We start from the raw sequence: 17197 nt of genomic DNA, 5'->3' as shown, positions 1-17197 counted from the left end.
GGATATGTTGAGTTTTACCAATTTCAGCTATTTCTCGACACTACTGACACTAAACTGATTTCACTCATCTTTTGGATAAGTTCTCCTGGGTTTCCCGATGTAAAACTACATTTGAAAACAGAGTTAACCATTCCAGCTTTTGCTGTACTTCCCTCAGTTTCATTTCCTGTCACATTCATTAGGGTTTGGTGCCTTTAATAGCCTTTACATATGACCAGAATTTCTTTGGGTTTTGTGAGAGATAATTTGACAATATTCTGCTACAGTAGTAATTGAATGCTTCATGCATTGCTCTCTTGACAGCCAAACGTGTTTCATTCAGTATCGCTCTATCCATAGCCGTGTGCTATTTTTTACACTTGTTATGCAGTAGTCCGTTACAGGGTACATACCTTTTCAGTACATGGTCAAATATTCCTTTAAACTTGAAGCATAGTGCCCTGCCTGGTGCTGAAAGTTTCAAGTTCCTCACTGAGATATGACACTACTGACTTTTTATCTAGTTCACTGAACACATACGTCTTTCTTCTTGTTTTAGTTGGCCTTTGTACTATGGTAATCATTGTGGCCACAGCCATATTACTTATGATCACTGATGCCAGAATCAGTGTGGACATCCTCAAAGAGATCGCAACTACTTGTTGCCATTAGATTCAATATATTTCCATCATGAGTAGAGTTCCGAGCTACCTGTTATAGGTAGTTTTCAGAGAAGGCATTTAGTAATGTTTCACTGGATGTCTTGTCACACTCACCACTAACAAAACTGTAAATTTTCCTGATTGATTGTTGGATGATTAAAGTATCCTCCAGTAATTACAGTATGATTGGGTAACTTATGTACAAGTGATCTGAGGTTTTTCCTAAACCGTGATACTGAGTCTTGCCCAAACAATCTCACTTGCAGCTTCAATTACTGTCTTGGCGGATTTGAGTTTCTATTGTACTGCGACAGATACACTACCTCAATTTCCGATTAGCCTATCCTTTCAATATACATTAAAATTATCCCCAATAATGATAATAACAATAATAATAATAATATGAGAAGGAAAGTTGCTACTCACCATATAGCGGATATGCTGAGTCACAGGTAGGCACAACAAAGAGTCTCACAATTATAGGTTTTGGCCATTAAGGACTTTGTCAACAATAGACACACATATGCACACACTCATGCAAACTCAACTCACACACACGACTGCAGTCTCAGGCAACTGAAACTGCACTGCGAGCAGCAGCACCAGTGCATGATGGGAGTGGTGACTGGGCGGGGGTAAGGAGGAAGCTGGAACAGGGAGGGGGACAGGTAGTATGGTGGGGATGGCGGACAGTGAAATGCTGCAGGTTAGGTGGAGGACAGGGGAGGCATGGGGAGGGGGCAGGGGAAGTAGTGGAAAAGGAGAGAAATAGGGAGAAAAAGAGAAAATAAAAATAAAAAAGTCTGGGTGTGGTGGTAGAATGATGGTTGAGTAGTGCTGTAATGGGAACGGTGTAGTGCTGGAATGGGAACCGGGAATGGGCTGGATGTATGAGAACAGTGACTAACGAAGATTGAGGACAGGAGGGTTATGGGAACATAGGATGTATTGCAGGGAAAGCTCCCACCTGCACAATTCAGAAAAGCTGGTGTTGGTGGCTTCCACAGTTCCTGTCCCTTTACCTCACATTGCCCTGCTATTCACTATTGATGCCACCTCCTTGTACACTAACGTTCCTAATGCCCATGGTCTTACTGCTATTGAACACTGCCCTTCCCAACGCACGATGGATACTAAACCAACAACCTCCTTTCTAGTCACCATGACCAACTATATCCTCACCCACAATTATTTCTCCTTTGAAGACATTACATACAAAAAAATCCGGGGTACAGCTATGGGCATCCACATGGCACCATCCTATACCAACCTATTCATTATCCATCAAGAGGAGCTTCTTCCTAAAACCTAGAATCCTAAACCACTCACCTGGTTCAGATTCATTGATGACACCTTTGCTATCTGGATCAAAGGTGAGGACACACTATCCATTTTCCTCCAGAACCTCAACAACTTCTCCACCATCTGTTTCACATGGTCGTACTCAATCCAACAAGCCACTTGCTAGGTGTTGACCTCCAGCTCACAGATGGCTGCATCTGTAGCTCCGTCCATATCAAACCTACTAACCATCAGCAAAACCTCCACTTCGACAGCTGCCACCCGTTCCATGCCAAGAAGTCCCTTCCATACAGCCTAGCCACCTGTGGTCATCACATCTGCAGTGACAAACAGTCCCTCTCGAAATACACCGAGGGTCTCACTGAAGCCTTCACTGACCGTCATTGTCCTCCCAACCTTGTACAAAAACAAATCTCCCATGCCTTATCTTTCCGGTCTCCCACCACCTCCCAAAGTCCCACCGTCTGGCCACAGAGGAGCATTCCCCTCGTAACTCAGTACTACCTAGGACTGGAGCTACTGAATTACATTCTCCGCCAGGGTTTCTATTACCTCTCATCTTTCCCTGAAATGAGAAATGTCCTGCACACTGCCCTTCTCACCCCTCCTGGAGTAGTATTCTGCCATCGACCAAACCTGCACAATATATTCATCCATACTTACACAACCCCTGCTCCCAATCAATTACCTCTTGGCTCATACCCCTGTAATAGACCTAGATGCAAGACCTGTCCCATTCATCCTCCCACAACCAACTACTCCAGTCCGGTCACTAACATCACCTATCCCATCAAAGGCAGAGCTCCCTGTGAAACCAGGCATGTGGTCTTCAAGTTAAGTTGCAACCACTGTGCTGCATTCTTTGAAGGCATGACAACCAGCAAGCTGCCTGTCCACATGAATGGCCACCGACAAACTGTGGCCAAGAAACAAGTGGACCACCCTTTTGCTGTACATGCTGCCAAACATGATATCCTTCATTTCAATGACTGCTTTACAGCCTGTGCCATATGGGTCCTTCCCACCAACACCAGCTTTTCTGAATTGTGCAGGCAGCAGCTTTTCCTGCAGTACATCCTATGTTCTGTAACCCTCCTGGCCTCAAACTTCATTAGTCACTGTCCTCATACATCCAGCCCCTTTCCTGTTCCCATTCCAGCACTACACAGCTGTCACGCTGCCACACCCAGTCATTATATTTCTCTCCTTTTCCACTACCCCCCAACCTCTCCCCTGTCCTCCGTCTAACCTGCAGCACTTCATTGTCTGCCATCCCCACCATACTATCCCTCCCCCTCCCCAACCCAGCCTCCTCTTTACCCCACCCAGTCGCACTTCCATCAAACACTGATGCTGCTGCTCGTAGTGTGGCTTCAGTTGCCTGAGACGGAGGTCGTGTGTGTGAGTTGCGTTTATGTGCATGTGTGTGCATGTGCATATGTGTGTCTATTGTTGATGAAGGCCTCTATGGCTGAAAGCTATAATTGTGAGCCTTTTTGTTGTTCTTATGTGCGACTCAGCATCTCCACTTAATGGTGAGTAGCAACTTTCCTTCTCATAATATTGTTACATTCCAGCCTGGATTTTCCGTTGTTTGAATAATAATAATAATCTGTATATAGCACGTACCTGATATCAATATGTTTCAGGTTTTGTCAGAATTAAAAGCATGATGTTATACTTTAAATCTGAGAGTAAAGAAGATAATATAATGTGGCGATCTTGACAAAAAATTTTCCATGACTGTATAATCACTATGCGTTACAACTCTATTGTAATGGCTGTAAGCCTTATCAGTAAACTAGAAGGTACTGAAAAGAATGAAATACAGTGAAACAATTGTCACAGGGAACTAAAAATACATCTGCATATCATGAATACCTAATCCTGGAATGTACTTTTGTGTTCTTAAAATGATAGAGGGTGATAGTTCCTATAATGTGGTATGGATTCACTATGTAGTAAACAAAACTTTTGGTATGCATATAATAAATTGTTCGTGTGTAATCCAAAGGTAATATTTTATGTTGTATTTTCCGTGTGAGTACATACAATTTTTTTTAATTTTTTTGTTTCTGCATGGTCCATTTTTTTTGTTCTACACAGCTAAATTCAGAAGACATGCACAGCTTCCACCGTATAGTGCTAAATAGTGAAATTCAGATTCCATTATGTAATATTTTTGTTGTGTAATAATTCATTTAGTCACCATTGTTCATACAGTACTCATTGTCAGCTGATGATGTGTGTGCTGTTTTGCAGATGCCCATGACCGAGATGCTGATGCCGATTATGTTGGAGATGAGATAATAGCTGATGGGATAGTGTACAGAGACAAGAAATTTCTCAAAGAACAAACTCAAGTGGAAGTTGCAATTGGTGATGGGATGGAATTCACAATTCATGGTAAATACTTTTGGTATTTTTTGTTTGTGGATTTGTTCACTTCCACTGATAAAGAAGGAAATTAAAGTGCCATATAACTCACAGTTTAAGACTGACATAATTCAAGTCAGTATGTAATTTTGATTGGTAAATTATCTGATTTCCTGTTTTCATCCTACATGTCTGTGGAAAACAAACCAGTGTTGTGTTGCTGAAGCTTGTAGGAGCAGACCACAATTTTTTAAATGTCAATATAACTGTTTGGGAAAGTTTGTTGTCGTTATTTAAACTAAGAACACATAATGACATGGTCGTCAGTTTCCAATGACTAATATTTATCATTTCCTAGAAAATAAATAATATAGTCAATTACTTTCATCAGAGAGTACACAGAAAAATAGCTAAATTCTCAAAGTAAAAGATAAAGAGGAGAGAGAGAGAGAGAGAGAGAGAGAGAGAACCTATGAATCTTGGCTGCTATCATCCATGCTAAGGAAATAATTGCTCCTTCCAAACACTAATGTCAGAAGCTTGGAAGAGAGAAAACATCACATTCCAGATGACAAACAATGAGCTGCATTGTTTTTAGTTAACTGGGTGTACTACTCGAAATGTGGCATATTGGTGGATCCTATCAGTGCATGTGGTTACAGTCCATCAAAGAACAATATCCAGTCTAGAGGGTAATCAGCAGAACTTAATTTGCCTCACTGGCTGGGATTTTTGTCTCAGTGGCTGGAAGGAATTACACTAAGGCCATGTCTTTAGCTTTGCCAGCTGCAGCTTATTGCCCTTCAATTCAGGCTCTTCCACTTCCCATATACACATAGCACTCTTCCTCAACAGCAAGGTTACTGTGTGTAAGAGACAATGTCATGTTACTATATGTGTTGTGCAGATGTTAATAGTTACTACATCTACCAGGTCATGTAACTAATAGTGAGGTGCTGAATATAACAGGAGAGACAAGAAATTTGTGGCACAACTTGACTAAAAGAAGGAACCAGTTAATAGGACGCATTTGAGACAGCAAGGGATCACCAATTTCCTAGCAGGGAAGTGTGGGGGTTAAACATTGTAGAAGGAGACCAATAGATGAACACAGTAAGCAGATCCAGAAAAATGTAGGTTGCAGTAGTTATTCAGAGATGAAAAGGCTTTTACAGGATAGAGTAGTGTGGTGATCTGTATCAAACCTGTCTTTGGACTGAAGATCACAAAAATACAATGATAAAAATAATTTGGCACACTGTAGGTGTCAGACTACTGTTTTAATACTATTTTACTACATTTTTTTCTCAGGAGAACAATCTTATTTTGTTATCTAAGTTTTACTAGTTTATAACAACATCCCACCCGGAGGCTCTGCAGAAATCCCTTGAGCAAATAAAACGAATAAAGAAAATTTGTTACAGGATAAGTAATCACAGCCATGTTTCACCAGCATAAAAATTATTTTGTGCTAAAACTGCAGTTCTGTAAAAGGTTTGTCTTCTGTGAATGTGAGCAAGTGGGTAGAAATTAATAGAAAATTAGAAAAGCAGAAAGGCAATCCAATAATGATTTCAGTAAGCTAATGTATAATAAGTAGCAGAGGAGATGTGGTCTGCCATATTTCATGGACTGTAAGACACACTTTTTTCTTTGAAAAATTGCCTTCAAAGTTCAGGTTTGTCTTATACTCAGAATTATATAAAAGTGTCCAGTGTTTGATGTAAAATTCCCACCAGTCTTAAAAATGGCCACACATTCGATGCTACAGGAAACCTGCCTCTATCTGGCAACATCGGATTCGGCTGGCGGCAGCAGTGCACCAATGCGTCGAATATGAGTTGCAGGGATTCATAAACTTGCTAAAGTATCATTGCAGTCTATGCCAGCAGTGAACTTGAATTGAAAGTGGTTTGTATTATTGGTAACAGTATTTTTGGTAGTACCTTGTTTTATAATGGAAAAAAAAATTAAATGTATTCATATGATTCGGGTTATAAATTGAATATATGTGCAGAAGAACATGGAAACAGAGGAGTTGAGTGGCATTTGACCCCTCCACCAAAAGAAAAAACCATTTGTGATTGGCAGGCTAGTGAAGAAGTATTGAAAAAAATGAAGACTGAATGTGCAAATAGAGGATGGAATGCAGAATGACTAAAACTAGAAGATGACCTATTGAAATGGGTTCAAGGACATTGTCAAAATGGCACAGCAATTAATACAAAAATTATTCAAATATACATTCTTAAGCTAGCACTACAGTGGAACTTAATAGACTTTAAGGGTGGGTTTGATTGGTGCTACAAGTTTATGAAGCATCATGGACTTAACATGTGAACCAAAACCAAAATATGTCAGAAAATGCCACAAGATTATGAAGAGAAAATATTATCTTTCCATCACTTTATTATTCACCATCGAAAGAAAACTAGTGTGGAACTAAGCCAAATAGTGAATATGGACAAAACTTCTATGACATTTGATGTGCCAAGTTTTTTAGTTTAGTTTTAGTTATGTCATGTCCCGTACATCATTTTCTCGATATGATGTGGAACTAGTCAGATTACGAGATATATATACACACATGAATAGTGCTAATATTAATATTACTGAAATTTTTAGTTCCACACATGCAACTACATTTAAAACAAAAACTCTTCCATGGAGTAGAAGGTGTTGTCCAAAAGAAACGATTTTAAGCTAGATTTAAAACTTGATCTGCTACCTGCCAGACACTTTATGTTGTTGGGCAAATTATCAAAGATTTTTTTTGCTGAATAATGTACTCCTTTTTGAGCAACTGATAGCTTCAATAACAGATAGGAAAGGTCATTTTTCCCTCTAGTGTTGTACGTATGAACATCACTGTTCTTCACAAATTGAGATGGATTATTTGTAACGAATTTCATTGGTGAATATATGTACTCTGATGGTGCAGTTAAAATACCGAACTCCTTGAAAAGATGCCTACATGGCATCCTTGAGTGAACTCCACTAATTATTCTCACTGCTCTCTTTTGTGGAATCAATACTTTATATCTAAGTGGTGAGTTACCCCAGAAAACTATTCCATAAGACATTATTGATTGGAAATATGCGAAGTGTGTTAGGAGGCTGATCTGTTTATTACCAAGACTAGCAATTGTATGAGGACTAAAAGAAGCTGAACTTAGTTGTTTGAGAAGCTCAGTCATATGCTTCTTCCAGTTCAAGTTGTCATCAACCCTGTTAACTGAGCCCTGTTCATATGCTACATCAATAGTCGGTATGACTCTATTCGGTGTACAGAACTGGATATAGTGAGCTTTTTCAAAATTAAGGGAGAGTCCATTTTCTGAGAACCACTTAATAATTCTTTGAAAGACATCCTTAACAATATCTTCAGCTGCTTTTTCTGAAATGGGATTTATTATAACACCTGTGTCATCTGCAAAAAGTACTTGTTCCGCTTGCTGAACGTTAAGTGGTTGGTCATGAGCATGAATAAGGAACAGCTGAGGATCTAAAAATTGAACCCTGTGGGACTCACTTTGTGATAACTCCCCATTCACTAGAATTTACCACCTTCCCAACATTATTTGTTCTATTCAGCACAACTTTTTGCTTTCTGTACATTAAGTATGATTCAAACCAGCTGTGTGTATAGCCTTCAGTTCCATAAAACCTGAGTTTTTCCAAGAGTGTGACATGATCCAAACAGTCAAATGCCTTGGAGAGATCACAAAATATACGAACTGGTGATAATTTGTTATTTAGGGCTTGTACTATTTGATGGGTAAATATGTAGATAGCATTCTCAGTCGAGTAACCCTTCCAGAATCCGAACTGTGATGTGCTGAGTAAATTATTTTCACTTAAATGTGAGACTACTCTTGAATACGTAACTTTTTCGAATATTTTAGAAAATGAAGTCAGCAATGAGATTGGTCTTTAATTATTTAAGTCACTCTTGTCCCTTTTCTTATGAAGAGGTTTGACAGTTGTGTATTTCAATCTGTCTGCAAGAATTCCCTGTGCCAGTGAAGCATTACATATATTTCTAAGGACTCCACTTATTAAATTAGAACAACACTTCAAAATTCTTTTAGACACTCCATCATCACCACATGAACTCTTGTTTTTCAGTATATTTATAATTCCCTTAATTTCAGTGGGGGATGTTGATGCTATTTTTAAAGGCCTAAAGTCCTGGGGAATGACATTTTTAACATATTTCTTTACTTCTTCAACTGAACCCTTTAACCCTATTTTTGCTACAGCATTCAGAATGTGATTGTTAAAAATACTTGCAACTTGTGAATTGTCACTCACAACATCATCATTTAGCTTTATAGCTATGGTATTCTGTGCACTGTCAGGCTGCCCCATCTCCCGTTTGACAATATTCCATATAGTTTTAATCTTATTATCTGCATTATTAATTTCTGTCAGAACACATAAGCTTCTCAACTTCTTAATGACTTTCCGTAACATATTACAGTATCTTATGTAGTAAGCAAGTAACGTTGGATCCTGACTTATTCTGGCCTTTCCATATATTTCCCTCTTCCTCTTACACGGTATCTTAATTCCCTTAGTAATCCATGGCTTACTTGACTTTGTAATGGCTTTTTTGGATAATGTTTCAGGAAATCATCTCTCAAATATTGAGACAAATTTACGGTGGAATGAATTGAATTTCGCATCAGCATCATTTTCTATGTATACTTCATCCCATTCTATGTGTTCTAGGCTGCACTTAAAGCTCTGTATCCTGTTCGCATTAATAAGCCTCCCTGCCTTGTATGAACCTTCCTGAATCCTGTAAGGTGCTGCATGTTTTATTTGCATTATGATCAGATAGCCCATTAACAACTGGTTACACATTAATTGTTTCTGTCTAAGCACTGGCTATGAAAATGTTATTTATAAGTGACCTACTATCCTGCTGCACACGAGCTGGAAAATTAACAACAGATACTAGATTGAAACAACCAAACAAAGATTCTAGCTCATTTTTCCTATCCGTATCTTTTAAGAAATCTACATTAAAATCACCAAAACCACTATCTGCTTCTTTTTGTCTGACAGGTAGCTCAATAATGCCTCAAGATTTTTCATGAATAGCTGGGAGAAGTATATTGCAGTAGCAACTTACAAGCAAGGATCTGATCTACACAAATACTGTTTGTTTCAATATTTTTGACTTTGTGTCCAGTTTTTATATAAGTAGCAACTCCTCCTTGTTCCATGCTGACTCTACATGAATAAGATGCTAATCTGTAATCTCTTAAATTTAACTTCTCCATCCCTGTGGTTACATTTTGCTCAGAGAGACACGAAACATCTATACCTTCAGAATTTACCCCATTTTCTAGGCATACAATAAGCTCATCTATCTTGTTTTTCAATCCTCTAATGTTCTGATGAAACACACAAATTTTATTTCTTTGGATACTGCTACAGGCACTATGGCACTGTTCTGTTTTAATCTCTTTCAATACTCTCTGTCTGTAACCTGACTCTAACCTAAAAAATGTGTCCCTCTGACTCCAGTAATCACAGGTATTTTGTCTTGTGTGCGTGTCCCCCCCCCCCCCCCCCCCCTTACATTTTCTGCAAGAAGACCAACTAATCTATCCTTCCCCCTCCTATTCAGGTGCAGCCTATGACTAGTGTGGCCCCACCTCTCAATTGCATCAACAGGCACAGCAAAGATATGAGATTTAGTTTCTGCCAATAGTAACCCCCTCCCAGCTCTCTGTTAACGCAGTTGACAGCCATATTAACCCAGGGCTGGTCATGGTGCTGCAAAACATCCACAAACCCCACACGAATGTGAGCTGTTGCTGCACCTATTACATCCAGGTCACCCCTAATATTATAGTCTGAATTGCTAGCCAGGCTGTTTCCTGCTCCTCCTACAATAAGAACATGATCCTTGCCATCAAAATCTTTGCACAAGGCCCCTAGGTTTTCTGTAACCTGGCTAAGCTTAGCACTAGGTTTCACAATGCTTGTGACCTAGCATTACAATTGTTACTACTAGTCTTCTGCACTCTACTTTGCTCAAAAACTGTTTGAGGCTCTTCTACTTCAGGTAACAAATCAAACTGATTGCTCACTGGAATCTGAAAAGTTATTTCTAAGGTTTTCTCCTTCTGACTATGACTTGTTACCTGTTCCCAGCTCTCATTGTCTCTTTTCCCCTTCAACCTGTATGATTCAAAGTACACCATTTCTAGTTCAGCCTGAAGGGCACAAATCTTTTTTCCCTGTTCCCGATTTTCTTGTCATGGCTACATAGTCTACAACTCCATTGGCGAGCCTCGTCTGGCGCTATAACAGATTCCCCACTACAATCTGCCCAGTGAAATACCAACCCACAATCCTGACATTTCACTCCTGTGCTCACTAAATTACGACAACATCCACATTTGTCACACATGATGGCAGATTAAACAATACAAATTACACTACAAACAAACAACACAAATACAAACAATACAAATTACACTACAAACAATTCCTCTACACAAATTAATAATTAGCAGAAAGTAACTGAGCTTGCAGTGAGATGAGCAGAGAACTTCTGGACGTTAGGCGAATGTAGCAGCAGGTGAATACAAACAGCACGAAGTTAATTGGTGGCATAGGTTATAGTGGTGGAAATCACGAAATGAGTAAGAAACTGAAGAGGCTCGATAACTGTTGCCGTGAAAGGTGCTAAAACTGTAACTATTAAAACATATTTACCAAACGGGAAAGTGCTGGTAGATAGACACAATAAAAAAACACACAAACACACACACAAAATTTCATGCTTTTGCAACCAATGGTTGCTTCGTCAGGAAAGAGGGAAGGAAAGGGAAAGACGAAAGGATGTGGGTTTTAAGGGAGAGGGTAAGGAGTCATTCCAATCCTGGGAGCGGAAAGACTTACCTTAGGGGGAAAAAAGGACAGGTATACACTCGCGCGCACACATACACACATATCCATCCACACATATACAGACACAAGCAGACATATTTAAATATATTAATATAAAAAAATATATTTTTCCCATATGGAATGTTTCTTTCTATTTTATTAACTATTAAAACAAGTGGACATGAAAAAATACACTACACCATTGTCCTTTCATGTTGTGCTGATGGTACTAAACGTAATCCAGTGATCAGTTTCAAGCGCAAAACAATGCCAATATCTTCTGAAATACTGCCAGATGTTGTTGTTCATGTACATGACAATGGTCAGATGGACAAGGCTGGTACGAAATCATGGATTAACAGAATGGGAGAGAAGGAAAGGTGCTTGATTGAAGAGGAGTTCTCTTCTTGTGCTAGATCAGTTTAGTAGTCATTTGAAAAAGTCTGTGAAAGAGAAATTGAGGCAGGGAAATACAGAGCTTGCTATTATTCTTGGAGGACTTGCTTCACAATTGTAACCTCTTGATGTCTTGATAAATAAAGCACCTAAAGTGTATATAAGTGAGGAATTGAACAAATGGGTGATGGAGGAAACTCAATATTAAATGTTTCAAGGAGTGCAGCATAAGTAACACTTCTGATGGCAGTGAAGACCATCTTATGTATTAAATGGACAACAATGATGTCAGAGAGGAGGAGGAAGAAGAAGAAGAGGAAGAAGAAGAAGGAGGTTCAGATGATGATTTTCAGGGATTTTAAAGGCCAGTTCTGGTATATAAATTAAGAGTTTCTTTTTGTCTGGTTTTGCAATCTAATGATAAAAATGGTAAAAATGTTATTTAAAAATGCTTAAAAATTAAGATGTGTCTTGTACTCTCTAAAATACAGTATTGTTTCTCTTGTGAATTTGTTAATGACTGGAGTGTATATGCTTATTCAGCCACAAGTTTGATAGGGTGTGCTGGTGTTGAAGATGAGGTGGATAAATAACAATTACATGCATTCATAATATATTCATACATCTGCATTACATAACATACACAGGAGAAAGAAAGAACTACAAGAAAATAAAGAAAGTCTACCACCTCATAAATGGTTACAACAAAGATGAAATGTGGTGCCAGATTACCAGCATGACAACAAAGGTGCCATCACAGGGAATGTAATGATGGCTCTGCTGCCACTACACATAGGCTGTTAATGGAGATTGTTCTATAAGCCCCTGTCACCAATTGGATACTCTTGTGGTTTACTGAATCCAAAATTCTTCAATATGGTGACCATACTGATCCATAATTGATATGACCAAGAGATGAGCAAGATTTAATACAGACCCTGTAAAAAAAAGTATACATGGTCTATTTACCTCCCATATTTTCTATTCAAAAACTTAATTATATTCATTGCTTTATGGATTTTGACTTTCATATTCTAAAGGAAGCTGCCAATCAGTTTTTTATCAAATACAGAGCCTAGAAGATTCACTGCATCCTTAAAACTTAAAATGTTATCCTTCCATTTCAACTCAGACATTTAAAAAATCAACACATACAATTTTAGTATCAATGGAGAAATTAAAATTTATTGAAGCACAGTCTCAAAGCCTCTTAAGTGTCAGCCATAGCTAATGAAACAATGTTGTGAGAGTGGAAGTGAAATCTTAAATACAGAAGACGTCCACAAATTAACAGCAGTGCACAGGGGAGCCTCACTGTGAACAGTAATAATGTAACATGAAACACACTCCCCTGGTCAATAAGGTGAATTTAAGCACACTCATACATTAGAATACTCTTGACTCTCTATCATTTAACCCTTTCATGTAGTTGACAGATAATGGCATCTCCACGAAGTGTCACATGCCTTTACATTATAAGAGATATCACTTACAAGTTGTTAATGAAGTATTTATACCGACTGTATTTGTGCCACCTGTTCCTGTCCGTTGGAAGTCTACTAATATCAGACATAGACCATAATTTGAGGAAGAAATTTCTGAGAATGTATGTTTCGTCCACAGCGTCATATGGTAGTGAAACATGGAGTGTGGGAAAGTTGGTACAGTGGAGAATTGAAGCATTTGAGATATGGTGCTGTAGAAGAATGTTGAAAATGAGGTGGACTGATAAGGTAAGGAATGAGGATGCTCTCCACAGAATCAGTGAGAAAAGGAATGTAAGGGACAGGATAACAGGACATCTGTTAAGACATCTGTCTATTACTTCCATGGTACTAGAGGCCAAAAACTGTAGAGGAATACAGATATGGGAATATATCCGGCAGATAGTCGAGGACACAGGTAGCAAGTGCTACTCTTGAGCTGAAAAGGTAGGACTGGATTATCAAGTGTAAGATGACAACCATCTGAAACCCCACTCGATGCTATGTTGGAAATTTATGGCCTCTAGATTGTAGGTAGGATGGAAACTGACCATCTATGTATCATCTTTCCCGTACATCTGGGAAGGGTGATTCTACAATAATTGTTGGGTGTTTGTGGCCATTTTCTAGTGTGCAGTGTGAAAATATTATTGATTCTCATTGTAGATCATGATATTAACCTTCATCCTCTTTTCATTAAAAAAGCAAAGCAGATTTCTTTGAAATTTTCGCTGTGATGTTGCAGCATGCCATAAAGGATGAAGTCCAGTCTGGGAGCTCAAGCTTCAGATAGGCTGACATCAACTACCCACAATGAGAAGGGAAGATTGTAGCTTTCTTCAGTGTTGGAATGAAAATTAATTCTCTTTTTCTCCCTGCCTTGTTGGTAAGCTGGAACTTGAGTTATGGATCATACTGTATCATGAAACTACTACACTAGCATATGGGCTATTTCCTTTAATATTGCCTTAGGGATTTGATTGTCCCAAATTCCAGCTAATGGACATGATACATTTTCCCATAATCCTCCTCAATGATACTCATACTACAGTGGTAGACATCAAATGATGATAGTTTTCAGAAACTTGGGTCATGATCTCATCTTGCTCTCTATAATGATTTGTCAGATTTTTACCCTTACTAGCTAAAAGACTGAAAGATGCTGATTACATAGACTGTTCCTGAATCTTTCCAGTGTTGCCTAGCTGCCTACCATATCTATGAGATACTGTTCATTCTACAAAGTCTGCCTTCTGTAACGAGCTACAGATTTTGGCGAGGATGAATCAGCAGCCAAGTGGATCACATTAGTAAAGTAATTCACCAAATCCTAAATGCTGTCTTGCTCTGTAATTTCAGCCAACTGGCTTTACAAGATCCAGTTTGTCTTGCTGAGCATTGATTTTGATGATTTCTTCATTGAATTCGCTCCTTGTATGAGGTGGACAGAAGTTTGGATGGGGTGACTGGGGTGAGGGTCATCTACATTTTACACTGAGCAGAGTCTGTAAGGGCAGGAGGGGAATTGTGAGATAAGTGGTGGAAAATGACGCTATTGTTGCTAAAATTTCCCACTTTACATGTATTTGGGAATCTTATACTCTCTGTGGATAAGATACCATTTACCATTTGACCACTGAAGCAGATAGAGCAAAGGCCCCATACAGTGATTTGTGCACTGAAATCGGCTGAAAAAAAGAAACATAATAGGATTTGATTCACCAGCTCTGTGAGTTTCACTGTCTAATGGCTATAGTGACAGTTGATTAATGGAACAATTGTTTACTGGGGCTGACACATATACTGAGACAACTGCTGCTTATAGTGTGGTAATTAAGGTGACAAGTGAAGAGTAATGTGTAGTGATGATGAATGTTGCCACTCCTGCCTTGACTCTTTCCCTGCATAGGTCATCATTCTTGAGGATCTAGTAGACCTATAGCAAAGGGATCTCAAATAGTATCCAGTCTGACTCTCCAAAATACTTACGCAAATAGGTCAGGGCTGTGCTAGATACAAGCTTAGGTAGAGATGTGTGAAAGTAGACAGAGACCTTCTGAAAGAAATTTACTGCAGTTAATAATGACAGTGTTGTAACCTTCACCTGGATAGCAGTTAGTCAGATTGCGATTTGTTTTGAGACGGTAGGTGGTCTCTTTATTGAGAGGTTTGTGTTGCTGGGAAGAAACCTAAGAAATGAAGAGGCAGCAAGATTGGAGATTTATTCCTGGAATATTACAGATAGGGGAGGGAAATGGAGATAGTGTAGGAGTAGGGGTTAAGATATGAAAGTTCAGTGTGGGCATCGATGTGGTTGCAGTCAGATAGGTTGATGACACACAGATGTTTCCTCAGAAGGGCATATAGAAATAAAGCAGATTTATAATAGCTCAGCATGACAGAATTTAGGTGTGGAGCTGAAACTGAAATATTTTATAGGAACCGAGCGAGGTGGCACAGTGATTAGCACACTGGACTCGCATTCAGGAGGATGACGGTTCAATCCCGCGTCCGACCATCCTGATTTAGATTTTCTGTGATTTCTCTAGATCACTTCAGGCAAATGCCGCGATGGTTCCTTTGAAAGGGCGCAGCCGATTTCCTCCCTCATCCTTCCCTAATCCGAGCTTGTGCTCCATCTCTAATGACCTCATTGTCAATGGTACGTTAAACACTTATCTCCTCCTTTTATAGGATTTAATAATGTATAATATTAACTTTTTTGGACATCAGGTTCAAGGAACACATAAATTTAACCAGTTCAGAATGTGCCTTGCGTGAACAGGGGCATTCTGTCACTAATTTGCCCAGTAATTTAAAAATACTACACAGGAAAAATAAGGGCCATATTTTCAGTATGCTTGAAGAAATGGAGAAAAAGCGTTCTATGAAACATTTCCCCAAGATACATGTAATGGTCCAATTGAATAAAGACATCGTAGCATACCAGCGAATTTCAGTTGCCTCAATAGGATAAATGGCACTTTTATTATACTGGCTACATCCCACCACCCCTCCCCCTCCCAGTACTCATTCTTTCTCTTCTTTTTTAGTGGGTTTATGCTGACACACATCCTAGTGGTACTGATTGTCATCTACTGCATCTTGGGATCATACTGCTGACCTTTGCTCCTGCCCATTTTCATCATTTTTAATGTACTTATAATTTTCATCATTAGGTTTACACTTTATACTCATTTTTCTTATTTTCTTCATGAAATTCGCTCCTTGTATGAGGTGGACAGAAATTGGGAAGGGGTGACTGGGGTGAAGGTCATCTACATTTTACACTGAGCAGAGTCTGTAAGGGCAGGAGGGGAAATCGTGAGATAAGTAGTGGAAAATGACCCTATTGTTGCTAAAATGTCCCACTTTACAAGTATTTGGGAAACTTGTATTCTCTGTCAGTAAGATACCATTTACCTCTTGACCACTGAAGCAGATAGAGCAAAGGCCCCATACAGCAACATGTGCACTGAAATCTGTCGAAAATTTATTTCGTTTTTCTTATGTCATAATTTTTTGTACTATTTTAATTCATGTTCTAATATTAATAATTATAAGGAAGTTACCCAACCTTCCTTGTTGATTTTAACCCGGCAATTCAGGCTGTTTTGTGTTCACATCTCATGCTGTGGGCACTTGTGCACTCATGTCTGAGGCACAAGCACTTGACTTCTTAGTCAGCTGATAACACTTTCACATCTTTAGTATTAGGCTGTTCAAGGTGGTGTATTCTGTACCTCATGAGATCAAGTTCCAGAATAATAGTGAGTTTCCTCAACTGAGTTCATCATTTTTGCTGTTCCTTCCTACATTCAGCTCTGTTATTTTATTTATAGGTGCTGGCTTTTCTGTAATGGAGATCCAACTTTGGGCCTATACTAGTTTCCACTATTTATCTTTCAAATTTATTGACAGCTACTCCATCAGATTATAACTTTCAGTGATTTTTTCCTGTTTTATCCTATTTTAACTTGCTATTTAACTACATAATGTTCATGTTGTTTTGTTGGTTGCCACACAGCATTTCACTGAAGGTCTTACCAATCGATTGGGGATTGGAACTTATGTTGCAGCTTTTAT

The 17197-nt window shown here is 38.9% G+C and overlaps 1 protein-coding gene across 1 annotated transcript in view; it reads left to right on the top strand.

Moving 5' to 3' along the window:
• The window catches only part of LOC126412041 (sodium channel protein para), a 903820-nt gene that overhangs the window by 614226 nt on the left and 272397 nt on the right, over positions 1-17197 (top strand). The window contains exon 22 of the mRNA XM_050081417.1: positions 4206-4349. Coding sequence (XP_049937374.1) covers positions 4206-4349 — 144 coding nt within the window. The remainder of the gene's footprint in view (positions 1-4205; positions 4350-17197) is intronic.

This window comes from Schistocerca serialis, chromosome 7 (assembly GCF_023864345.2).
Source record: "Schistocerca serialis cubense isolate TAMUIC-IGC-003099 chromosome 7, iqSchSeri2.2, whole genome shotgun sequence".
NCBI lineage: Eukaryota > Metazoa > Arthropoda > Insecta > Orthoptera > Acrididae > Schistocerca > Schistocerca serialis.
Note: the sequence above shows the minus strand (reverse complement) of the source record. Positions and strands in the feature narration are given on the sequence as shown.